At 41.0% G+C, this 26653-nt stretch overlaps 1 protein-coding gene across 6 annotated transcripts in view; it reads left to right on the top strand.

The window, feature by feature from the left end:
- Nucleotides 1–26653, top strand: part of Atp8b4 (ATPase phospholipid transporting 8B4 (putative)) — a 172545-nt gene that overhangs the window by 4830 nt on the left and 141062 nt on the right. For 4 of the 6 annotated variants that reach the window (XM_076929685.1, XM_076929686.1, XM_034495825.2 and 1 more), the window contains exons 2-3: nt 5966–6030; nt 18472–18530. In XM_076929685.1, the coding sequence (XP_076785800.1) occupies nt 6000–6030; nt 18472–18530 (90 nt within the window). In that variant the 5' untranslated portion in view covers nt 5966–5999. Of the gene's footprint in view, nt 1–3829; nt 3936–5965; nt 6031–18471; nt 18531–26653 lie in introns of those variants that run through there. The other 2 variants (XM_034495824.2, XM_076929687.1) reach the window with 2 other exon arrangements.

Below are 26653 nucleotides of genomic sequence, written 5' to 3'. Positions count from 1 at the left end.
TGAGTGTGGAATTGGAGCAGGGGGAATTGTTTGTAATAGCCTAATTGCTGAATGGACTCCAATCACTAGAGGGAATTTCCAGTTTAATCCTTAGCTTAAGGCACAGAGTCACCCATACCCAGCTGTGCCCACTTTCACCTTGAGGAGAAACCTCCTTGCCAAACAGCTATATGGGCAAGGCATCCTTTTCCCACACAGCTGCGTTCCCAGGTGTCTTGTTTAGTTATTATTTCAGTCATGAACTCCTTATTTTCTCTGCATTTGTTGGTATCCTCCTTTTATTTTTCTGTTTTTTTTTTTTTTTTTTTTGGATAGTTATCTTTGTGAGCAAGATTCAAAACTTGAACTTGAAATGGAAACCCAAAGAATAAAGAAAAGAGAAAGGACTAGAGGCACAGTTTAGTGTAAAACAAACAAACAAACAAACAACCATGTGTGTCAAGGAATGAAAATATTTTTGGAAGTACAACTGAGGTTTTGTTTTTTTAAATGTACTTATTTAATTTTAAATGAATATATGCTCACATATGTATGTGTGCATGTTAACTTTTTTCTGTATTTTCACACTCCTCATTCATTCATTCATTCATTCATATATATGTATATATATATATATATATATATATACATATATTTACCTACTGATATCAGCCTTCTATGATCCGTCTCCTTATTTATTTATTTATTTATTTATTTGAATTATCTGTTTATATCAGTCTTCTATCTACCCATGTATGTCTATTAATCATCTATGTATCATCTATTTATAGATCATCTACTTACCTACTGATATCTATTGGGGGTACTTATTTGTATCAATCTTCTATCTATCTACCATCTATTTATCAGTTATATTTAAGTTACTAGAACTTCTATAGGTGGGAACTACTTATTGATCCTTTGTGCTGGATGAAGCCAAGGGTAAGATATGATTTATCCTATAGTAAAAGATATTTTACAATTTTATATGATTTGGGGTAGTTTTAAAAAGTGGGGGGACATAATCATTTGACTCTCATCTACTTAGTACTTACATGTGTCTGGATTTCAGAATCTCAAGTTCCTAGTTTTAGGGCTAGAGTTTATGTCTCACAAACTTCTGTCACCCAATTGTGTTTACTGTATTTCCCTAGCACTCTAGTGACCCAGTGTTCAACAAGAGTTGACTTTCTCTTTACTCTGACACATTTCTTGGTGGAACAGGTGGCATGCAGGGTATTTTGGAGAGTTGCTGAATGTGCAAGACTGAAAACACTTTCTGTATAAGCAAGGGGCCATGAGTATGGAGCCTCAGAACTTGCAGAGAGCCTGGTGTGGTAGCATGCATTGGTAATCCCAGTGTTCCTATGGGAATACAGAAAGTGACGGCTGTAGACTCTCTGGAAGTGTGCAGGCTAACTGTCCTGGTTTATGCAGTGATGGATAAAAGATCCTGCGTTATTCAAGGTGAAAGGCCAGGTCCAACATCAGAGGTTGACTTCTGACATCCACATGTGAACCGTGGTACACTCTCATACACATGTGCCTGAACAACAACAACAACAACAACAACAACAACAACAACACACACACACACACACACACACACACACACGCATTAAAAAAGGAATGAGGCTATTTCATCTCTCTTAATGGCCCAGTCCTTCTATATACCACTAGCTCCTATCTCCTAAGCACCCTAAGCCCAGGTGAGGAAGAGCATCTAAGGGTGAGCGAATTTTGGTGAGGAATAGGAAGAATAGTATAGAAATTATAGTACTGAAGGAAGTTTCATTTTCTTCAAGTTTGACTGAAGTCTGCTGCACTGGCCCCAGTCTTTTAGAAACTCTGCCTGCTTGGTCACTGTTATAAGGAAAGGATTGGATTGGTGGAGATAGGCTTTAAAGCAAAGTCTTTCTGTTTTTCCTATAATGTTGTTTTAGAGATTAAAACCCTCAAATAAGATACTACTGAGGAAAAAGTTTCTAGAAATCACACAGAAGTAGTTTAGTTGACACAGCAAGGGTGATGCCACACTCTGAGTTATGGAGTAGAGAATATTTCTATAAGAGTAAAAGTGCTTAAAGTTGAAATGGATCTATTCACTATCTTCAAAATAAATGACTTCAAGACACTTTGGAAGGAGAGAGTGAGAAGCCGGAAGTGAAAACATAAGGCTGTTAGGGAATAAAGAGACTGTGAGGGATAGGGCCTTCTTTGAAGCCTCATTTGATGGGAATTTTGCAACTGAGAAGAATGTGCGGGAAGATTTAAAACAAGAGAAAAGCTGCATGGCTCTTCCACCGTAGCTCCCTCTGTAGTCTGCAGATGCTTTTAGCTTCATCCTTAACACTGGTTATCAGTTAGCACCACTCTCTCAGCCATCTAACAAACCAACAAGGGATTTTGGTCCTGTGAAAGCAGAACATGTTGATTTAGTCCCCAGGGACAATTTTCATGTCTTAACAAGTTGGCTTAGACTTCTTGATTGGTTTTTCTCTTCTGGCCAGATGGGGCACCAGGAGCACCAGATGTCATTGTCACATGCCATTTAATGTCTGCTCTGGCTCCTTTTGGTGATTATTTTGCAGAACAAAGCGGTAACGATAAAAATGCTCTATATGGTGGAAAGACCTGTAATCCCAGCAACCAGGAAGCTGAAGCAGGAGGATTGCTGTGAGTTTGAGGCTAGTCTGGGATATATAGTGAGTAACAGACCTTCAGATCCTGTACCAAAATAGATAAACAAACAAAATCATTAGGAAACCAGGAAAAAGTCCTGTGGGTGAGGACTGCTTTGCCTATGGTATTTTTCCAGAGGAAAGACTTACATAAAAAAAATCCTTTGTATTCTATTAGAAACTGATTGCTTCTTGGGGATAACATCTGAAATGTAAATAAAGTATCCAATAAAAAATTAATTTCAAAAAAAAAAAAGAAAGAAACTGATTGCTTCTGGGTAGAGGTAGTCATTGCCTTTAGTTAGCCGTGTACCCACCAGTGAGTCCACTAGGCTGAAACAGATAGTTCCAAACCCACAGCTACACAGATGCTCCTGCTTAAAATCAGAGAGTCTCAAAACAAAAAGAGAAGCATGACTGTGGGAAAGAGACTTGAAGGGGGGAGGGGAACATGGCAGGGGTGAGAAGGAGGTAAGGGAAGGTTGTGGCGACCAAATGTTTATAATTGTCAAAGAACAAAACTGACGAGAACACTCCTCCTGAGAATCTACTGAGAATCTGCAGTGCTCGAGGTTCTCCTCCAAGTTCTGCCCACTCCCGCCCTTCTTTCCCATGCTCTTCAACTTGCTATGACACCAAATGCACTCATCTCATTTGGTCCTAATCTGCTTTAAGGGTGTTTAGGAGATAGCCATATAGAAGACAGGGGATAGCAAGAGAGATGAAATACCCCCAAACCTCTAGGAGCCTCAAATGGGAATGACAAATCAAAGCCACGCTGGTGCTTGAGTCCTAGAAAGAAAAATCGATAAGAGAGGAGAACCTTTTGGCACATGTATGTCCTCATTCCATTTCTTAGGGAAATAGAGAGCATCGCTAATTCATGCTCAATAAACACACGGAGTAATACTGTGAGCCAGGCATGTGTCAGATGTCAGGAGTAAAACCATGGGCCAGATGAGGTTCTTGTGCCACTGGAGTTTGAGAAGTAATGAGAAGGACAATGTAGTAGACAAATACAGCCTAGAGTGCCATTGACTCTGGGATGAACAGTACCAGGTTTTGTGGAACACATAGGAAGTGGCTCGAGGAGGAAGTGCCATGTGAGTTAATATATGAGGTGAGGAGGGTGGGGCCGTGGTTACATGGCTATAAGTATAGGGAAGAGGATTCATGAAGGCCTCCAGATGGGAAAAAAGCTAAGCTGAGTATTTCTGAAGTGCAGACACGACGAGCGAACAAAGTGTGGAAGTGAAGGAAGGAGGGAGAAACCAGGTAAGACGCATGAGCAGAAACAAGATGGTAGAAGCCTTAACTTTTCTTCCCCAAGGCTAATGTGAGGTCTTCTGGGTTTCTTAGCAGGGTCATGACACGATGCCATATCCCTTTAAGGAGGATGTCTGTAGTTTTGATGTGACACTGGTCTATAACTTCCCAATCTGGACCAAGACAGGCTTGTGAGGATAGGCACAGAGGAAGAATGTCTATGGTCAGCCGAAATGTCCTAGATGACACCCACTGCCTAGGCAGGGATGTGGGTAGAGAGGAGGGATGATCTGGGCAGTCTTGGAACCAATGGCATGGAAAGTGTACAGGAGGGAGCAGGGGAGTTTCTAGTGGGTTATAATTACTCCTGCTTCTGGTAGCACATGGCAGCAATAGCCAATCTGTGTGCTTACCAGTTTTACTAATCTGGGTACTAGGAAAGTCTAGATTCCTACTCTCAGCGTCTCTGTTTGTCAGGTACCCCTCAGGGTGGTAACAGGGAGACAAATGGATGATTTCTGGTGTTTTGGACACCAAGGGACAACCGTGGGGATTGATGAACTTCCTTTTAAACGTCTTTTCTTGTAACTGCTAGGCCAAACGTTCGTCTTATTTGGTGTCTGTGCGTCTGACCACACAGTACTTCTTCCAGTACACTCCATACGTTCTGTGTGTAACTTCTCTGAGCAGGAAGCAGATACATCATTTCTCTCTAACTAACAGAATGCCGCCAATTCCATATGCCTGCTTGCTCTGCCACTTGTTTGCAAATCTTCATGAGCTCATTCCCATAGGTTATGAATGTTGTGTGTAATCTGTTTGTGCATTTGCTCTTTTTAGATCTTTGATAGGGTTTATCTCATAAAAAATTAGGCCAAATGCAGAAAAAAAGATAATAATGGTATTATTTTAGTATGTTGGATAACAACCAAGAGAAGGAGGTATATGTGGATAAGTGAGTAGAAAATTTTGGTGAGTTGCAGCCTGGTTAACAATTCCCTGTTATATATAGATCCCACATCTAGGAGAGTTATCAGCTCAGGCTGTGGGGAGGGTCTAGCACTTTCCAGCAAAAGGCAGATGCTTGTATAACCCTAAGATATTCCAATTGCTGGTGTTTGGGATAAGTTAGAAAAGTTGATTAAAATTTTATGCCAAATCCAGTACACACATATGTGCTTACCTCGGGTTGCCATAAAGCCTTTATTGGGAAGTTCAAAAATTTCACTATGATGTAACATAGTCTGCTGAGAAAAGCTGACAAGTTAGTAGAAATGAGAAAATGCTATGATCTTTGGTGACCAGTCACTAATAATTCTGGATACCAGGAGGAAGACCCAAAGTCAGACCCAACATGAACAATCCATTTTTTTGGTGGGCTGTTTCAGTGAAGCAGAGGGAATCCTATGGCCCTTTGATTGGACAGAGAGGGTCTGAGCCAACAAAAGATGATGAAGTAGAGAATGCCCACAGACCGATCTGTCCAGATTCTTCTTGGCTCTCATTTGTGGCATTTTTCCCCACTGGGGTGTGGAATTGGACACTTTAAACAATGGGGAAAGAGGGGGTCTTAGGACCTACAATCAAAAATATGTCAGAGGACTTCTTCATGGAGGGTTCTCTCCAGAACTATGGGGGGAGTGTTTAGGGGGAGCAGTTTAGCTTTTATGGCCAGATTTGAGGGAAGGGGACTCTGGGTTCTATGACCCATCTTAGGGAGGAGGAATTCTAACTTCTGAGACTTCTTTGAGCTGCAGGGAAGAGGATGAGAGCTCAGAGAGAAGGAGACCAGAGACAAGTATTGCTTCAAGGCCTTCACTTTGAAGTATGGTTTTTCTGAACCCCAATATATTTGTAATACAAACATGCATTTTTTTACGGCACAGAATTATAAGCATTTTAATCTAGACTTATTGTTCTTTATTATGTCAGCAACCTTTCATCTAAATTTTTGTAGGAAGACTGTTGAAGAGGGTTAATATAAAGATACTGAGCATCTTTCAAATACTGACGAGTGTTTCTCTCTCTTTAAAATGTAGGCCAACACTCATGACGTGGTGAAAACTCAGGGTGATGATGTTCTGCAGTAAGAAGAAGCTAGTTGGTAAGGCTTGAATTCTTCAGATGACACAAAACAATAGGAACTGTAACCCTATTTTATATTGGAAGTGTGAGTCATTCAGAAAACACATACACTGATGGTAAGTTAGAAGAGCTTTGACAATTGTGTTTACTCATGTACCTCCCGAGGGCTTGTGAAACAAAACCCAGAAAAGTCCTTACTAAGTTCCTTTGTGTGTTGCTGTGATCGCTCTCCGGGACTCCCCAGCTACCTTCTGATCTCTGTCAATTTGATTTTGCTTATTTTGAGGTAATTAGAAATGACATGCTGTAGCACATTCTCTTTCATCACTATTCTGCTTAGTGAAAAGGTTTTGTTGTCAGTCTGTGTGGTTGTATTGATCTGTGTGGCTGTGTCTCTCTGTGTGGTTTTGTATCTCTGTGATTGGGTCGATCTGTGGGTTGTTCCTCATTTTCTTTCTTTCTTTCTTTCTTTCTTTCTTTCTTTCTTTCTTTCTTTCTTTCTTTCCTTCTTCTTCTTCTTCTTCTTCTTCTTCTTCTTCTTCTTCTTCTTCTTCTTCTTCTTCTTCTTCTTCTTCTTCTTCTTCTTCTTCTTCTTTTTTACTTCAAAGCAGTGTTTTGTTGCAGAAATACATGAATACTTAAAACTGGTTGAGGTAACAAAAATACACTTTGTTTGTTTGTTTGTTTGTTTGTTTTAGTAACTAGTCTTCTGAAAATAGATTGAGTATACTTTCTCTGAGGTATTTGGGACCAGAAGTACTTTTGGGTTTAGAGTTTGTTTGTTTTTTACTTTTTAGATTTGGGAATATTTTCATAGACCTTTTCTTATTGAGTACTCCTATCCTGGAAAGGCAAAAATCTCAAATTCTCCAGAAATCTCAAAGTTTTAAATATCATGCCAGTGCTCAAAAAAGGTTGAGACTTTGGAGCCTTTTGTGCTTCAGAATTTTAGGCTGGGGTGCCCCACTTGCAGTAGAAACAGTGTTCAGTTTCAGAGAGTGTCCTGGTATGGGTTCTATTGCTGTTACAAGACACATGCCCATGGCAATTCTTACAGGGAAGTATTTAGTGGAGGCTTGCTTCAGAGGGTGAGTCCGTTATCATCATGGGGGTAGCATTGTGGTATGCAGGCAGACATGATGCTGGGGAAGGAGGTAAGCATTCTATGTCCATATCTGCAGGCGGAGGAAGAGAGCCACTGGGCCTGCCTTGGGATTTTGAAACCTCAAAGATCACCCTCAGTGACTCACTTCTTGAAACAAGGCCATGCCTCCTAATCCTTCTCTAGGAGTCCAGTTCTCTGGTGTAAATGTATGAGCCTATGGGGTCCATTCTTATGCAAACCACCACAGAGAATATTGAGTTTTCATTTTATCTTAGTCAGTCAATGACAACTACTATGCAGTTTTTCCTTCAGTGAACATTCTACATCTTATTACTAAGATTTCTTCATTTTTTTGACCATCGTGTTTAAAGGCAAAAGGTTGAATTTGAGCTTATATGATCTCTCCTTCTGGTGACATCTCTGGCAGATGGTTGGTGCCTGTATCCACAATTACCTCATGATGCATGGATTCCCTTGTTGAACACATTGCAACATTTAGACTCATAAGAAGCTGAATTCTGTCCCAGTGTAGTGTCTATCTGCAGATTTTATTTATGCCGTGGTGTGTGTGTGTGTGTGTGTGTGTGAAGGGAATCTGTTGACATTCCAGATGACAATCTAAGACTCTAGAATTCTTCCCATTTTTTCATTGTCATATGAAAGACTACACAAATCACTGTTACAGTTGTTATAGTGTAAACATGAGGACAACCAGTTTGAATGTGGCTACTTCCAACAAGCCCTGGTGTTGCAAGTCTTTGTTATGTTAAAAGACCATGGTCCAAATTCCAGGTCTAATTTTACCAATATTTGAAACAATTTCTGTGTACACATAAATGTAGACATAAAAAAGTGGGCAAAACTTTATATTTTATTAAAATGAGGAGTGGGAGGGGAAAGAGAGCAATGGGGAGACTAGTGTTTTGTTTGGAAGGGATATGATTCAAACTACATCTAGAGTACTGCATTTGATGAAGGAGGCCTATACCTGCCCTCTCCCTGTTCTTGTACCTGGGTAGATCCATCTGAAGTTTCTTAGTCACCTTTGCAAAATAGCATCCACCGTCTCCACCTTCCCAGACTCACTGCCGAGTCTTTGTCATCGGTGTGGCAGGCCCGTGTTTCAAATCTGACCTCACTGCATCATCTTTCTCTGGCTTTGCTTCCTTATTTGTAAAGTGAGGCTGGGAATAGCAAGTACTTAATACCATCGCTTTGAAGATTCCTGAAATAATGTCTGTGAAATACTTCGGTTATATCTAGATTTTAGCAAGTGCTCAATAAACATTAGCTCTTGCCATTATCGTTATAGCAAACATTAAGTCTCCAGTCATGAATCATGTGTAGAAAACAACACAACAGGGGCTTATGTAAAGATTGTATTTGTAGTTTATAGAATCCAGTTCAGGTATACTAAAAGGATGAATTTGCTCTGAAGCCATAGTAGCCATAGAGGGAATAAAACTTCCAAAAAATTGAATTTTCTGACTCTTTGGACTGGATGAATACATCTACATTGGCTTATCAAAGAGGAAAACAAACCCCAAGCCCTTTAGCATTTGTTTGAATCACCCAACTTGCTTTCCAAGCTCTTTTATGAGGACACACACACACAGACACACATGCACACACACACACACAGACACACACAGAGACAGACACACACACAGACACACACAGACACACACACATATAGACACACACAGACACACACACATATAGACACACACAGACACACACAGATACACACATACAGACACACTCACACACACACAATTGTGGGAACATTTCTTTTTCTGGATTTAATTCTATTCACTTTTTTTCTTTTTTATTGGATATTTTATTTACATTTCAGATGTGATCCCCTTTCCCCATTTCCCTCCCATGCAGGAACCCCCTACCCAGTCCCCTCTCCTCCTGCTTCTATAGGGATGTATCCCCACCCACCTGCCCTCTCCCACCTCCACACCCATGAATTCCCCCACACTGGGGCATCCAGCCTTCACTAGACCAAAAACTTCCTCTACCACCTATGCCCGACAAGGCCATCCTCTCCTACATATATAGCTGGAGCAGGGTGGGGGGATGTCTCTCCCTGTGTGCTCCCAGGCTGGTGGTTTAGACCCTGGGAGCTCTGGTTGGTTGGTATAATTGCTCTCCCCATGGGGCCACAAACCTTTTCAGCTCCTTCAGTCTTCTCTCTAACTCCTCCATTGGAAACCCCATGATCAGTTCAATGGTTAGCTGTGAGCATCCCTCTCTGTATATGTCAGGCTCTGGCAGACCTCTAAGGAAATAGCTATATCAGGCTCCTGTCAGCATGCACTTCCTGGCATCCACATCAGTGCCTACCTTTGGTGAGTGCACATGGGATGGATATCCAGGTGGGACAGTCTCCAAAGGACATCTCCTTCAGTTTTTGTCCCACACTTTGTCTCCATATTTGCTCCTATGAGTATTTTGTTACTCCTTCTAAGAAGGACCAAAGCACCCACTCTTTGGTCTTTCTTCTTCATGAGCTTCATGCGGTCTGTGAGTTGTATTTTGGGTATTGCGAGTTTTTGGGATAATACTCAATTATCAGTGAGTGCATACCATGTGTGTTCTTTTGTGATTGGGTTACCTCACTCAGGATGATATAGTCTAGTTCCATCCATTTGCCTAAGAATTTCATGAATTCATTGTTTTTAAAAGCTGAGTAATATTCCATTGTGTAAATGTACCACATTTTCTGTATTCATTTCTCTGTTGAAGGACATCTGGGTTCTTTCCAGCTTCTGGCTATTATAAATAAGGCTGCTATGAACACAGTGGAGTATATTTCCTTGTTATATGTTGGAGCATCTTCTGGGATGTCCAGGAGTAATATAGCTGGGTCCTCAGGTAATGCTATGTCCAATTTTCTGAGGAACCGCCAGACTGATTTCCAGAGTGGTTGTACCAGCTTGCAATTCCACCAACAATGGAAGAGTGTTCCTCTTTCTCCACATCCTTGCCAGCATCTGCTATCACCTGAGTTTTTGATCTTAGTCATTCTGAGTGGTGTGAGGTGGAATCTCAGGGTTGTTTTGATTTGCATTTCCCTGATGACTAAGGATGCTGAACATATCTTTAGGTGCTTCTTGGCCATTTGAGTTTCCTCAGTTGAGAATCCTTGTTTAGCTCTGTACCCCATTTTTAAATAGGGTTATTTGATTGTCATGTGTCTAATTTCTTGAGTTCTTTGTATATATTGAATATTAGCCCTCTATGGGATGTGGGATTGGTAAAGATCTCTTCCCAACCTGTTGGTTGCCATTTTGTCCTATTGACAGTGTCCTTTGCCTTACAGAAGCTTTGCACTTTTATGAGGCCCCATTTGTCAATTCTTGATCTTAGAGCCTAAGCCATTGGTGTTCTGTTCAGGAACCTTTCCCCTGTGCCCAGGTATTCGAGGGTCTTCCCCACCTTCTCTTCTATTAGTTTCAGTGTATCTGGTTTTATGTGAAGGTCCTTTATCCACTTGGACTTGAGCTTTGTACAAGGAGATTTAAGAATGGATCAATTTGCATTCTTTTACATGCTGACCTCCAGTTGAACCATCACCATTTGTTGAAAATGCTGTCCTTTTTTCACTGGACAGTTTTAGCTCCTTTGTCAAAGATCAAGTGACCATAGGTGTGTGGGTTCATTTCTGGGTCTTCAATTCTATTCCATTGATCTTCCTGCCTGTCTCTGTACCAATACCATGCAGTTTTTATCACTATTGCTCTGTAGTATAGCTTGATGTCAGGGATGGTGATTCTCTCAGAAGTACTTTTATTGTTGACAATAGTTATTGCTATCTTGTTTTTTTTGTTATTCCAAATGAATTTGTAAATTGCTGTTTCTATCTCTATGAAGAATTGAGTTGGAATTTTGATGGGGATTGCATTGAATCTGTAGATTGCTCTTGGCAAGATGGTCATTTTTACTATATTAATCATGCCAATCCATGAGCATGGAAGATCTTTCCATCTTCTGAGATATTCTTCAATTTCTTTCTTCAGAGACTTTGAAGTTCTTGTCATACAGATCTTTCACTTGCTTGGTTAGATTCACATCAAGGTATTTTATATTATTTGTGACTATTGCGAAGGCTGTCATTCCCTGATTTTTTTCTCAACCTGTTTATCCTTCGAGTAAAGGAAGGCTACTGAGTTGTTTGAGTTGATTTTATATCTAGCAACTTTGCTGAAGCTGTTTGCTGAAGGTTTAGGAGTTCTCTGGTGGAAGTTTTGGGGTCACTTAAGTATACTATCATATCATCTGCAAATAGTGATATTTTGACTTCTTTTTTTCCTGTTTGTATCCCTTTGACTTCCTTTTGTTGTCTAATTGCTCTGGGTAGGACTTTCAGTACTATATTGAATAGGTAGGGAGAGAGTGGGCAGCCTTGTCTAGTCCCTGATTTTAGTGGGATTGCTTCAAGTTTCTCTCCATTTAGTTTGATGTTGGCTACTGGCTTGCTGTATATTGCTTTTACTATGTTTATGTATGGGCTGTGAATTGCTGATCTTTCTATTTAAATGTCAATTAATCCCAGAAGCCACTGGTCACTGCTGCATCTCATCAGGGACCCCCTGGTCAGGGTACACTACTCAGTTGTATCAGTGTGTCCCTGGAGTCAAATCGGAAAGTCTGGAGGTTGGGCTCCTTGATTTAAAGCTCTCCCACTCACCATTATTCTCTGTCTTTAGATTAGGCTTCCAGTCAACAAGATTTTGACAAAAGAAAGAAACAAAAGTAATGAAGGGAAAGGCCTAATTTATTGATTTAGTTTGAGGGAATATACTGAAAATACACTTTACCCTGACCTGCGCCTTCCAGACCTAACCTTGTCTGTCTTGCCTCTTCCCACCTGAGGGCTATTTTTGTCTTTTTTTTTTTTCTGGTCTGACTCTTGTTTTATAGGTCTAAAAATCTGTGTACATGAAATAGCATCTTAATTGTATTTAAGCAATCCCAGCAAACAGTGTTCTAGAGGTCCTTTCCCCCTCTGTATTTGTGTCTTATGTGATTTAACAATGTCTTCCCACTTCCACTTCCAAACATAATAAAAGTGTTTTTTTTTTTTAAACTAAGATTGGATTTAACAAATTATTAGCACCAATCAGATAATTACTTCTTGGGGTTAGTGTGGGATTGGGGATTATAAGGTAACTATCCCTAGTGGAGGTTGAAGGTACCATAATTTCCACTGATATCTAAGGGCCACTTCCGATCCTTATTTGATCACTGTGGAGAACGAAAAAAGCACAGGATGCAGAGACAAGGGCTTTTCCAGCATTGCATTGCTAATCTATTTGTTTGAAGAAAACATCACATATTATTGGCCTTTTCAACTTTTGGGGGTGAAGATTATTTTATTTTACTTCATTTTTGTTGTTCTTTGTTTTAAAAATATATGTATGTATATGTAAATATACCTTATATTTACATATGTGCACATGCCACAGTGCATGTGAGAAGGCCACAGGATATGTATATATACATATATATGTATATCTTTATGTGTGTGTGTGTGTGTGTGCATGTGTTTGTTTGTATGCTCAGTGCCTGTGGAGACCAGAAGGGAGCAGTAGATCTCCTGGAATTTGAGTTACTCATGGCTGTGAATAGCCATATTACTGATGAGAATCAAACCCAGGTCCTCTGCAAGAACAGCAAGTGTTCTTAACCACTGAGCTATCTTTCCTGCACCAGAGTGATGGCTATTCCTGTCATCTACATGGAGTAGGACTTTGAAGGCATTGCCTATTTTTATATTCTGAAGTGGGTTCAGAACCAAGTTTAAAAGAATTCTTCCTCTTCTGTGGTACCTTCTGGAATCACTAAGATGCTTTATGTTTTGTCCAGCCACAACATGCTTCTGCTAGTTTTCTTAGTGGTCACAAACATACAAACCTAATTATCATCTTGACGTGTGTCGTGTGTGTCTTATATTCAGCCAGCAACATGGCAGAGCAGCTCACTAGCTGTTTTCTAGAATGTTCAATTCCAAACTCAGGTCACATAGCATTCAGCACAAGTGGAGTTGAGCAAAAACAACTGGGGTGATTGATTGAAGGGCACTCAGCCCATTTATTCATCTAAATAACCCAAGTACATTACTCGATTTAGTTGGATGAGCAGAAAATGAGGGCAAAAGTCCTCCAGGTTGTTTGGGATGATGTCCTTTGATCTGTTATGAAACATCTCATGAGAAGTGTGGTTTTTGGTTGTTGTTCTTAGCAGACTATTGTGTGTAATTTTGAAAACCATGCTTGCTCTTTGCCTAGTGCCTGGGCCAGCACTATGCTTCAAGATCAGCTGTCAGCTGTCTTACTCAGCCCTCGCTGCCAAGCTGTTCTGGTCTCACTCAGCTCTGTCAACTGGTCAAAACCACCAGCTCTGAGGCTTTTCCATGAATGCCAGGAACTGCATTCCCTATCTGATAGCCAACCACACCACAGCAAGCTCCACCAATGACTGCCCTGGCTGCGCCTTTTCTCCTGCCCACCTGAGTCTGCACAGATGGAAGACACCAGACAGTTCTAATGCTTTAAAATCAGCCCAATAACACAACTGCTGGGCATAGAATTTATTGCCCTAAACTCATCAGCTATCCTATATCAGAATTTCGCTGGTGGCTGAAGCTGCCACCTGTTCTAGTTGCCCCAAGGCCTTACATGGTATCCATCTTCCCTTCCCCAAGGCCGGCTCAAAAAGTCTTCTCTTTATCTCATTCCCTCCTCTTCCTCCTAGGACCCTGACTCCCACCTTTTTCTCTTTGCCCAGTGATTGGCTTCTGCCATCTTTATTGACCCAATCAAGAACCAATTAGGGAAACAACACCTTCATCTACAGCAGACTATAAAGTAAAAATCAGTAGTGGGGCTGGTGAGATGGCTCAGTGGTAAACGTGCTTGCAGCACAGGCCTGGTGACCTGAGTTTGGTCCCTGGTACCCTCGTACACCTATGAACAGGAATGACTGTACAAAGTTGTCCTGTGGCCTTCTTCCATACACTGTGGCATGTGTATATGTTCATGCACACACCATGTACACAATAAAAAAAAAAAACAACTGAAAAGGCAACAGGCAAAACTGTCTGTAGAATTGGGGGCTCACATTGAGTAGACACGTGGGTCTCGGCTTTGGTTGGCCACCATTTGCTTCTGTATTTTCTATACACCATGTTGCTATGGAATTTTAAGCTGTTATTTTTTGTTACACATTCTTAAGTGATTGGCTTGGAAATGATCTTTTATGGAAATCAGCAAGCCCATTTTCCTGGGTTCCGATTGGAATCTGGTGGGCCTTTCACTTTGAGGACTGACACCTTACTCTAGGTCAGAAGAAGTCTTGCACATCTGATTGTTTCCTCTTGTTTACTCTCTACATTCCCTTCTTGGTTTTCTTTTGTAAAATTTCCTTCACCTTACAATTTTGATATACACTTAAATCAAGTTTTTTCAATTATAGCTGTTCTAGTTCATCCATTAAGGGCTAGGGAGGTGGGTCAACACTTAAGAATACTGGCTGCTCTTGTAGAGGACCTGGGTTTGATTTCCAGTTGGTGGCTCACAACTGTAACTCCAGTTCTAGATGACCTGATGCCCTCCTCTGACCTGATGCAAGCTTCTGCATGTGATGGTACACATAAACTCACACTAGTGCACATACACATACATATAATCCAGTCTAGAGGACCTGATGCCCTCTTCCAGCCTTTGCAAGCTTCTGCATGTGGATGGTACACATAAACGCACACTAGTGCATGCACACACACATATAAAAGAGTCAAGGTTTTTTTCAGGTACTTTGATCTTTTCTTTTTTTCTCTTTTCTTTCATTGTTCATATTGTCCTGCTTTTGTTTCACTAATATCATGTGTGCCTGCATATATTTAAGGCACTAGGTAGAATTAAAAAGAAAACTCAGCTTATTCGCCCACCTTCCCAGCATCCTCTCTTTCCCTTGGAAGATGCTTTTGAAGTGGTAATATATCATTCAAACCTAGATCCTTTCTGCTAGTGCTGAAGTTGGTACCGGAGGCCTTATGCATGCTGGGTGAGCTCTCTACTGTTACATTCCCAGCTGCAAACAGAGACACTTTGAGAACGAAAAAGGACCCTGGTAATTACTTTGCAAACACGATACGTGCAGAATGGCACAGTCACTCTGTTTATAACACGCTCTCAACCCTACCTCTGTCTGGATCTGAGTTTGCCCTTGGCCTCTATGGCAGGAATGCTCTTCTCATGTGATTGGCTGGAGTTGCTTCTATTTTTTTTCACATTGACTTCTCTCACTTTCTAGTTTATTATCTAAACTTTCCTCAAAATTAATGGCCTTCTCCTGACAATATTTTCCCTCTTCTGCACATATTTTCCATAACTACATCGGGACATGAGAAGGCATCTGTTTGTCATCTTAATTTCTTTACATCTTTTACTAACACATGCTGACCCTTTGGAGCCAGAAAAACTTGGTGATTAATTATAGAGGTGTGGGGTGCTTCTGTAAATCCTACATCCCCCTGGTGACCAAACTTGTTTCATCACTGAAACCGTACCTGGAAAGAGCTCAGGAAACAAGAACTATTTAATTGTAAAGCATGCATGTCAGAGAAGACACTCCCAGTGGGAACTCTTGCAGGGGATCTGTGTCTAGCGTGTCTAGCTTCCTCTTCCAGGACAGGACTGTTCTTCTGTACACCGCAGCAACATTCGGAAGAAAGCTAATGTTTACAAAGATAATTGAGGCCTAGTGTAGCCGAGCTAAGGGCAGAGAACTGTAAAGATTTAGAGTCAAAACCAGGATGTTTTAGAATTTAATGAAAAGATTCCAAAATCTTCTGCCAGAATTAATTCATGAAAAATTAGTTGATAAAGACAATAATCACCAAAAATAAAGACACAATGATTAAGACTCAATCCTCCCCCCCCCCCAAAAAAAAAGACTCAATCCCAAGGACATAAAAGCAAGCAGAGGGCTTCCTGGATCTAACCAGGTCTTAGGGTAAGAGAGCAATATTTGATTATTTAGGGAGAGCTGGTGGGAATCTATTAGAATACAACCATGGAAGACATATATGGCTCAGCCAGTGAAGGCGCTTGCCACACAGACCTGGTGACCTGAGTTTGATCCCTAGACCCATGTAAAGGTGGGAGAAGAGAGTGCACAGAACTGTCCTCCGACTGTCACACTTATGCTGTGCAATGCAGCTATCTCCTCATACCATACACTCACATGCAGAATATTAATAATATTAATATTATATTAATATTATCAATTAATATAATATTAATATAACATTAATATTATATTAATTAATATTAATATAATATTAATTAATAAATGTTAATATTAATGTTAATAACTTAAAACATTTTAGAATGTGTCTATCTATAATTCTAGGTGGATAATTCCTCCTTGGTTTGTAGGTCAAGGCTGTGGTACTGGAATAAGCACGGTTTGCTGCAGAACTATAGAATTGTGCCCTTGCATGTGGATTACACAAATGTGGAACCTGAAGATGACAGTCCTTTGGATATGCATTATATAAGCCGGGGCCAATAATCATTCAGATGAGTGTATCCAATTTTTGACTTAGAGTTGAAGCCTCTAAGTCTCTTGCAGTGTGTTAATGGCCCAGGTTATTTCTTGCCATTTGGAAAGAGCCTTTCGTACCCCCTCACAATAATACCCACATTTTTTTTTTTTTTTAAATTTTGACAGTGTTTTCTTTTTTTCTCTTTCCTTCTTAATTTTGTGTTAAGGTAGTATTATACAAATAAACCACCTCGCTGGTTTAAGCCCCACTCTCCAAGTACGATTTTGGCTTTTGCCTTACTTGTTTGTTGAAAATCCAGAAAATGTAATGGTCAGGCCTTTAGAGCCAGGAGTGAGGTTTCTCTCAGGTGATTGAGTGCTTGGAAGGCTGCTTCCTGGAGGGATCTGTGACAGGAAGGCTCACTCAGAGGTTGTGAACGGATCCCACCAGCCCAGTCTTGCTATTATCAGCAGCTAGATGACTCAGGCTGGACTTCAGGAACATCCACAGAGACTTGACTTTCCAGGCAAGAAGAGAGCCATGCAGGCGGATGGTAGACAAACAGCGCATACCAAAAGCGATAGGGGCAGAAACATAACCCCAACACACAGTTGTCATTACTTAGGTGCAATCTTCAGGGTGACCTTCAGAGTGAGGAGAAGTGTCTTGATGTCTTAGTCAGTGTTCTAGTTCTGTGAAGAGATACCATGACCATGGCAACTCTTACGAAAGAAAGCATTTCGCTGAGGCTTGCTTATAGTTTTTGAGGTTTAGTCCTTTATCATCATGGTAGGAAGCATGGAAACATGCAGATAGACATGGTGCTGGAGAAGTAGCTGAGAGTTCTTCATCCAGATCGACTGGCAGAAGGAAGAGCACTGGGCCTACCTTTTAAAACCTCAAAGCCTACCCCTATTGACACACTTCCTCCAACAAGGTCACATTTAATTCATCCAGGCCACACCTCCTAATCTTAATCAAGTAGTGCTACTCTCTAAGTATTCAAATATATGAGTCTATGAGGGCTATTCTTATTTAAACCACTAGAAGTTGGTGATAACTTATCTCTCTGCTAATGAGATTCAAGCCAGATTAGATAATATTAAAGGCAGGTTTATTGAGAAGCTACTCTCAGGCAGGCGAGTTCACTGGCCTTAAAAAAGGAGGCCATGGGAATCATCATGGGAAGGAAGAGAGAGGAGAGGGGGAAAAGAGAGAAAGAGTGTGGGGGGAAGGGAGGTGTGTGTGCAAGCATATGCACTCGTGTGCGTGTGCGTGTGTGTGTGTGTGTGTGTGTGTGTGTGTGTGTATGTGTGTGGTCATTATTGTGTTTAGATGCAGGCACACAATGCCACAATATGTAGAGGGCAAAGGACAGGCAGGTGGTCTTCCTTTTCACCCTGTTTGGGGTAGACTCTCTGTGATTTTCCTCTCCATACACCAGGCTAGCCAGGCTGAGAGCTTCCATAGATTCCCTTGTCCCCACCTCCATCCCCCTGTAGGATGTTTTGAGATTGTAGACACCTATGCTGTGTTTGTCACAGGGGTTTGGGGATTTAAACTCCAGTCCTCCTGATTTTGAAAGCCCTTTTTACCAAGTGAAACATTTCCTCAGACCCATTTAGAACTTTCCAACTAGTTCCAACATCCAGGTTGGACAGAAACCATCACCCTTCAATTTACAAGAGAAGAACTCCACAGAAATCAAGGTGACTCCAGTGAAGTCACTTTTACAAGTTACACCTGTTTCTGTGGGTTTAACACGGAAACTCATACCTTATTTTTCTTTCTTTTAGAAGTGGAGCGGGTGGTAAAGGCCAATGACCGTGACTACAACGAGAAGTTCCAGTATGCGGTGAGTGAGTTGGGGGCGGCTTTTCTCAGGGCCAGCAGTGGGATTCATGCTTTCATAGAACCTCACAACAATGAAAAGCTTTCCTTAGCCGGGCAGTGGTGGCGCACGCCTTTAATCCCAGCACTTGGGAGGCAGAGGCAGGCGGATTTCTGAGTTCGAGGCCAGCCTGGTCTAGAGAGTGAGTTCCAGGACAGCCCGGGCTATACAGAGAAACCCTGTCTCAAAAAAACCAAAAAAAAAAAAAACTTTCCTTGTCGGCCAGTTTTACAAGCGCTGCCTGTACCATGTGCTTTTGCATGTATTTCTCCTCTGCTCTAAAAGCTCATATTTTCTCAAGAATTTATGCATAGGTCATTTTGATGTCCACGGAGGTAGTAAAATGTACTGGGAAAGTACTAGAATAGGCTGTTAACATATCGGCTGATGATGAAAACGAGGGTTGTGGCTGATGATTGACGGGTTGACTTTGAGCATCTTCTCTAAGCAACTTTTGGGAAATGTGGAAAAACATACGCAGGATGAGGTTCCTAAGTGCTGAATGACTGTTTATAAAGCAGATAGTGAGAGACATTAGTTCAAATGTTCACGCAGGTGTTGCCCATGGAGGGAGAGTTTTGGTCAAAGAACACTAGTATTTTGTTTCTATTGGCAGCATATTTCAGTGCACCAACACTGCAATTCAGTGCTGTGAAACACTAAGCAGAGGTCCCCACCAGCTCTTCTTTTATCCTGTGTGGTAGTCATATAGACCTGCAATCTAAATTTGACTCTCTGCAGGTTTCCACTCAGAGTCCGGAACTTGTTTCTCTGACTGGTTTCTCACGGTGAAAGAATGTATTGAGACTCTAACTTTATTCATCAATCTTGTGTCTGTCTGTCTTTCTGTGTAGGTCAGAGGACAATTTGTGAAAGCTTGCTCTTTCCTTCCACCTTGTAGGTCTTTGGGTCGAACTCAGGTCGTTAGGCTCTGTGGCAGGTGCCTTTACCCACTGAGCTGTCCGGTTAGCCCATACTTACATATTTTAAGATTTTGGGAAAAATATGTTATATATAACTTTTTGTGGGGATAACTTATGTATTTAAGTAACTAGCTACATTTAATTGTGCCAGTGTATAACAAGTACTTTTACTCTGTGACTATAAGCAAAGCCATATTTTGTAAGATTATACAGCTTTTTTCTCTGCTGTTTTTTTAAAATATAACCTACGAGGTATTTCAATCATAAATATATGGAAGATAACACCACCCCCTTGAACCCACCACCCAGGCAGAGTAAGCATTAACAATTTGCCATACATGTTTCAGGTCTGTCCTTTAAAACCAATAGTATATTAATGATGTAGTAATGATATAAACAAAAACTACAAATGTGTGGCTATGTTTTTTGTTGGTTTCCTACTAGTCCCAAGGTGTTATAACAGTAACCTGGGACCTGAGCAGAGTCTATATGGCTTCCCTGTTTTTGATTGAAGATGTATCAAGGAGAAACAAAATCCATTAAGCCTGCAGAGCCAAGGACAACAGAAACTTACAGTGAGAAGCTGCAAGTGTAGGTCATAGAGATTCATCTCTAGTGGGCAGTGATACAGCTCGGAGGGGCCTGAGGTGCCTGGTCTTTACTGGGCCTCTCCAGAAGAATGAGCTGTAGCTCTCTCAGTCTCACGGGGGCTAATTAAGGGCAATGACTTCATAGAGCCATTGTGAGGACTAAGGCATGAAAGTACATAGTGACTATGTGTTAGTCCCTGTACATGTAGGGTTTGAACTTAAGATTGTTTACTAACTGGAATACCTCTTTAAGGTAGGCCACTCCCTTAGGTGTTTTCTCAGTCTTGCCCAGCTTTAATGGAAGTCTATTTGGAGGGATCCCAGGGAAAACGAACATATTTATTAGAAAGACATTCCTACCAAAACACTGAGAAGAAAACAATAATAAACTCAGTCCTTTTATGGGAGAGATGAAAGGAGAAATGAGTTCTCACGTGTGGTGGAAAGAGCGTTTGGGGCTAACATGGGAACCATAGTTTGAAACTTTTCTCCCAGGACTAGCTTGTGATCTGATTGGTTTATTCCTCTGAGAATCATATATTTCACCTACAAATTGTGAGAAAGTTTCTGTTAGGGTTGCTTGCTGAAGGATTAAATTAGATAATTTTAACAAAATATTTGATAGTAATAACAATCATATCTATTACAGTGGCTCTCAACCTTCCTAATGCTGTGACCCTTTAATACAGTTCCTGGTGTTGTGGTGACACCCAATTATAAAGTATTTTCATTGCTACTTCATAACTGTAATTTTGTTGCTGTTATGAATTGTAATGTAAATATCTGTGTTTTCTGATAGTTTTAGGTGACCACTGTGAAAGAGTCGTTCAACCCCCAAATGGGTCTTGACTCACAGGTTGAGGACTGCTGGTCTATCAGATGCTTCTTGTGAACCAGCTTTAATTATGGATTTTTCTCTTAAACCTGATGGATCTGTGGGCAGGTTCCACAGTGAGTTTGGGAGTCCCTGTAGGGCAGTGATAGGGTATGCTATCACAGTGGTGGTAAGAAAATACATAGGCTTGTGAACTACTTACAGCAGATATCATGTTCCATGATGAAAACCCATGAGATGCCAAAAGTCTCATGACAACCTGTGCACTCTACAGTTGTGGAGAAAGGAGGGTGTCACATGACAAGAGCACAATGTCTGTGAGAGTGGAGCTTCCTCCTTAGATGAGCCAATCTGAAAGAATGCTAAGCCAGTGAAGTACTTGCCAGCTTCCTGTTCTATTCAAGGCATCAACAAAGGCCCTCAGCCTCCTTCAGCCTCCCTGTGGATCATGACAGACACTCGGTTGATAGTGAAGGCAGGAATGGTAACAATGACTGTTTGACACTCACGATGCTTAACAACTAAAGGTTATAGTCCTAAAGGTTATGGTTATATTACTAAATTACCACATTAACATATGTGATCTTCTGACACCAAGTACTTTTGTTGTCTCGTTTTATGTAAGAAGACACCAAGGCATTAAATAGTCCATGTAAGTGACTTTCTCAAATGTATATAGCTAGAATCTGTTGGTGCTGCTGTGAGGTGATTGGCATATACTCCAGTCTCCCAGAGCATCCACCCAGATGAAGGAGATGGGGCGAAGTCTAGGTACTCATCGAAATCAAGCAATTTGATGGTGGGAAGGCGAGACTACGTATGGCTGGTTTCCAGTCTGTGATTTTGCACATGATTAGCATGTTCTTCTTTTGAACAGTCCTAGAAAACAAACAAACAAACAAACAAACAAACAGAAAAACAAGTGTAGAGTCAACTATTTCATTTTTATTTCAATACAGGCTCTGATAATGTTAACCTTGGCAAGTTAAAAACTTGTTTTTGGAAGGTTCTGGGCATTGAAGTTGGGACTGTGCTTCTGCCAGGCAGTACTCTATACTGAGCTATGTCCACAGCCCAACTGACCCATTTATACTCTAAAGATGAAGGAAGGTAGAGGGATATAGGTTTTACAAAACAAGGATTGGCCTCACTTTAGACCTGTGCATATGACTAGTGGAGGAAAGCAATCATCTAAAACTCAGATAAATGATGCAGAGCCCTGAGCATTAAGCCTGCCTGAGCAAGCTTATTGAAGCTGTCAAAGGGCAGGATTTCAATACAGCAGGAACTGTTGTTTATGAACAAACTGTAAACTGCAAAGCACATAGCAAGACATAACCCAGGCCTAGAAAGCAATTACAAGCACCTTTGAGAGTTACAGGATTTAGAATATAAACAAAACGACGATGTTAACGGCTCTAATTTTTATTGATTGGTAAACATGACACTGAGAACAGAAAGGTGGGAAATGTAAAATCATGTGGGGAGTTTCAGATTGCCAAGAAATGGAGGATGGAGTAGGATTGGAGAGTGAAGGGGAGAGTGCTAAGGGCGGGGACGTTCACCTTGTCAGAAGGTGCCCTTGATTAATAATTAGACAACAATAGAAGTAATAAGCAGTTATATTAAAATTGGTTGGGCTGTTGGGATGGTTCAGCAGGTAAAGGGACTTGCTGCTAAGCCCGACAGCCTAAGTTTCAGCCCAGTGGAAGGGTTGAACTGATTTCTGCAAATTGTCTTCTGACTCCCATATGTATTTAGTGGTATGTGCTCCTCTCCATACAAGTAAGTAAATAAACAAATAAATAAATAATAGAAATTTAAAGTAGGTTAATGTTAAAAATGTTTAGTTATGTAAGCCAAGAACTTAAGATGAACGGTAGAAATAATGAAACACCGGGGCGGTGGTGGCGCACACCTTAATCCCAGCACTTGGGAGGCAGAGGCAGGCGGATTTCTGAGTTCGAGGCCAGCCTGGTCTACAGAGTGAGTTCCAGGACAGCCAGGGCGACACAGAGAAACCCTGACTCAAAAAGCAAAAAAAAAAAAAAAAAAAAAAAAAAAAAAAAAACTAATGAAACACTTGTAGTGATAATAAAGTGTGACGTTGGGGATGTGAGATGACTGTGTTTGAGAGCACTTGCTACTGTTCCAGAGGGGACACAGCTTGATAGAGTCTGTAACTCCTGCTGTAGGCCATCTGCCATCAGAAGCACCTGCGTGCCCATGCGTGTGCACGCGCGTGCACACACACACACACAAACACATACACAGACACACACAGACATACATACACACACACAGAGACACACACAGACACACACACAGAGACACACAGAGACACATGTAACTGTGAGCTTTTTCTTTCACCCATGTCTCAGTTCCCGAAAAATGACCTGGAGGCTTATGATTTATGAATAAATGCTTAGGCTAAGCTAGTTCTGTTATCTGATTAGCTCATAATTTATACTAACCCACTTATACTAGTCTATGTCTGCCACATGGTTCGTTACCTCTCCTCAGTGACAACTGACTTCCTTTGAGCCCCAGTGGAGAATCCTCCCACCTTTCCCAGAGTTCCTTTCTCTCTCTGCTGGATGTCCCCCCTTTAAATTCTACCTCAGCTTATTGGCCATCAAATTCTTATTTACAGGTGATGCTTCTACACAGTACACAAGAGATTATCCTTACAAACACACACACACACAGACACAGAGAGACAGACACACACACAAATAATAAAAAATAAAGTATTGTGATATTTTATGTATCTTTAAAAACTCCATTTTATCAACATAACTATGTATATATATTAATGGGATACAATATGATTTTTTCATTATTTAAATACTATATAATGATCAAATCAGTACAATTAGCATATTTACCATCTAGAATTGTATCCTTAAAAAAAAAATGGGTCTACTGTTATTCTCTGTGTGTGATTTAGTCAGTGGATCTCTCCAAGTCCACACAATGCGCCTCTGTTTCTCTGAGACCAATTGGCTCAGGAATAAAATGTCTCGTGAATCGATACATGATTCACGGTATTTTAAAAATAGAGACAAAATGAATTCTAAGTTCAGTATTCCAGGAGTGCCTGCTCTCTACCTAGAAACATATACGTTTGCTGCTTTACTTTTCAAAGATGATCTGAGACAGTGTCCAAAGTGAACACAAAGCTCAAAGGGATTAGGAATATGTGAGGAAAGTGATATAGGTGCTGGCTTTTTAAGTGACCTCAAAACACCTGTGGAAGGGAGCTGTCTGCCTACATTAGCAGTGTGTTCTAGTCCAGTGGGCTTATCTAGCAAGGGAGTACAGAGTCTGCTTCCCAACTTTAAGTAGCATATGCAATCTTCGAAGGAAGAGAAGACCAGCACACTAGAATAAACCAACACTGAGAATCGAAAAGAGATGCTAAATTCTAATTGTGTTATATGGTCTATTACATCAGGGAGAGGAGAACTCAATGTTAGTGAACATTTTGGAGGAAGTTTTGATAGAATGAATAGGAAATGATCTCATGTGCTTATTTGGACTCTCAGTGTTGGGAAGGACAGCACTGAGCAAGGGTCAAGTGTGCCATGTGAAATTATTGCAGTCCAGGCAGATGAGATGAAGCTGCTTGAAAAAGAATGTCATGCCGGGCATGTAATACATGCCTGTTGTCCCAGACCTCTAGGGCTGAGGCATAATTGCTGCATACACAAGCCACGCCCTGTAGTTTTTATATGGCATGACAGGCTCCTAGTAGCTGGGGACCCACCAAATAAAATAGGGTTATACTTGGACTAGAGATTAAATAAACTGCAGCTTAGTACTGAGCAGAACCTGGGTGTGGCAAGAGTTGTAGATTTAGAATTTAAATGTACTTAGGAGGACGTATGTGACATTGAAAAAAAAGGGGAAGTTGGGGATGGCTATCTGTGCAGTGAGGGGCAGACAGTCGGGGCTGATGAGTCAGGGGGGGGGTTGGGTGGGGGGGAAGCCTGAGGAGGAAGGAGAGCAATGGCTGAGGAGAACAGAGGAGAGGAAGATGGAAGTTTGGGGAAGGGAACAGCTCAGGAAATGGGTGGCCAATTGGTTCTAAAGGTGGGTGTAGAGGGGATTGAGAATCACAGGAAAACCCTGTTGATCACAACCAGCTGGAAGACCTTAAGAAAGTGGTTTTAATCTTTCTCCCCTTTGACAATCCATCAGGCTATACATGGCATGCAAAATATTATCTCCAAATTATGATGCCTTACTTTCAAACTCATGCCCGACCTTAGGATATATTCTATATTACCCAGCCATAGACTGTCACCATTTAGGATGTCACTTCTACATCCTAGGAATGTAGGAAACTTTGTGTGAATAATTGGTCAGACATTAAACATGGAGGTGCAACTTTACAGGATCAGATGTTCAAATTGCTATAAACTCGGCATGTAACATGTTAGCAAATGTTAACAACACTGCAATGAATATAAAATCTCATAAACCTTATACACACAGGAAGTATCACAGGCTTGATTCATGGCACGATAAGATCTGAGAGATTCTGATGGTCAACACAACACATCAAGCATGTAGTTGCAGTGCTAAACACAAACTTGGTTGCATTGGTAAAGATCTTGAAGGCATACATGCAACGGTCATGTTCTTCCAACTATTTATCAAATTTCTCAAAGAACATACAATAACACAGAACAGTCATTCTTCAACCTTCCTAATGCTGTGACCCTTTAAAACAACTCTTCACATTATGGTGACCTCCAACCACAAAATTATTTTTGTTGCTTCTTCATAACTGTAATTTTGCTACTGTTACAAATTATACTGTAAATATCTGTGTTTTCAGATGGTCTTAGGTGACCCCTCTGAAAGAGTTGTTTGACCTCCCAAAGGGGTCACCACCTACAGGTCAAGAACCACTGACATAGAGGTTCATGATCTAATTGTGCTTTGTGACCTGGATCAAGACTTGCTGATAGAACCTGAGCAGCGCAGTTTGGTCACACCTATAGAGAATGCTACTCTTATGATTAGCAACTACATATGGGTTCTACTTGTTCAAGGTCATCTCAGTAGCCTCTGCAATGTGGTGTCCTGTATAAAGAGAATGTCTGATTCCTCCCACAGATAGCCACTGGGCACTTGTGCCCAGGGACTGTACTGAATTGTGATGATGCAGTAGGATGGTATTGTGTGGGTTGGCAGACTTCCAGCTGTGTTAGTCGTGAATCACCCCTTTGGTGAAGTAATGTTTTTGACTTTAAGTTATTTCACTCTGTATGTCCAAGTGTCAATGTAGAAGGGCTCCTGTCATCGCTGTGACTGAATAAATAAATATCTGAAAGAAACGACTTAAGAGAAGAAAGCTTTCTTTTGACCCATCATTTTAGAAATCTTAAAATAGCTTCTGTGAGATAATATACAGTTGGAATTAGAAGAATTAAGATAGGTGATCCCTGATGGTAGAATTTCAGAGCCCTGTTAGAGGTTGGAGGCTTCCGGATGGACTTCAGCTAAGATTTAACTGAGAAGACGCAAGAGGAAGAAAGGCAACGGCCCCAGTGAAGAGAACCACAAACCCAGTTTCCTTTGTAGTCACTGCCCTTATGAAACAGGCCCATGATCATTGTGTGAACCAAGTGGGACAACTTAGCAACAATTTTGAAGCTAACGGAAAACCACTCTCTCCAACCGTCACCAAGTGGTTTTTCATCATGTTTTGCAGTTTTATCAGCTGGA

The sequence above is a fragment of the Arvicanthis niloticus genome, chromosome 2 (genome assembly GCF_011762505.2).
Source record: "Arvicanthis niloticus isolate mArvNil1 chromosome 2, mArvNil1.pat.X, whole genome shotgun sequence".
Taxonomy (NCBI): domain Eukaryota; kingdom Metazoa; phylum Chordata; class Mammalia; order Rodentia; family Muridae; genus Arvicanthis; species Arvicanthis niloticus.
The sequence above is the reverse complement of the archived record's forward strand: the minus strand, read 5'-3'. Positions and strand labels throughout refer to the sequence as shown.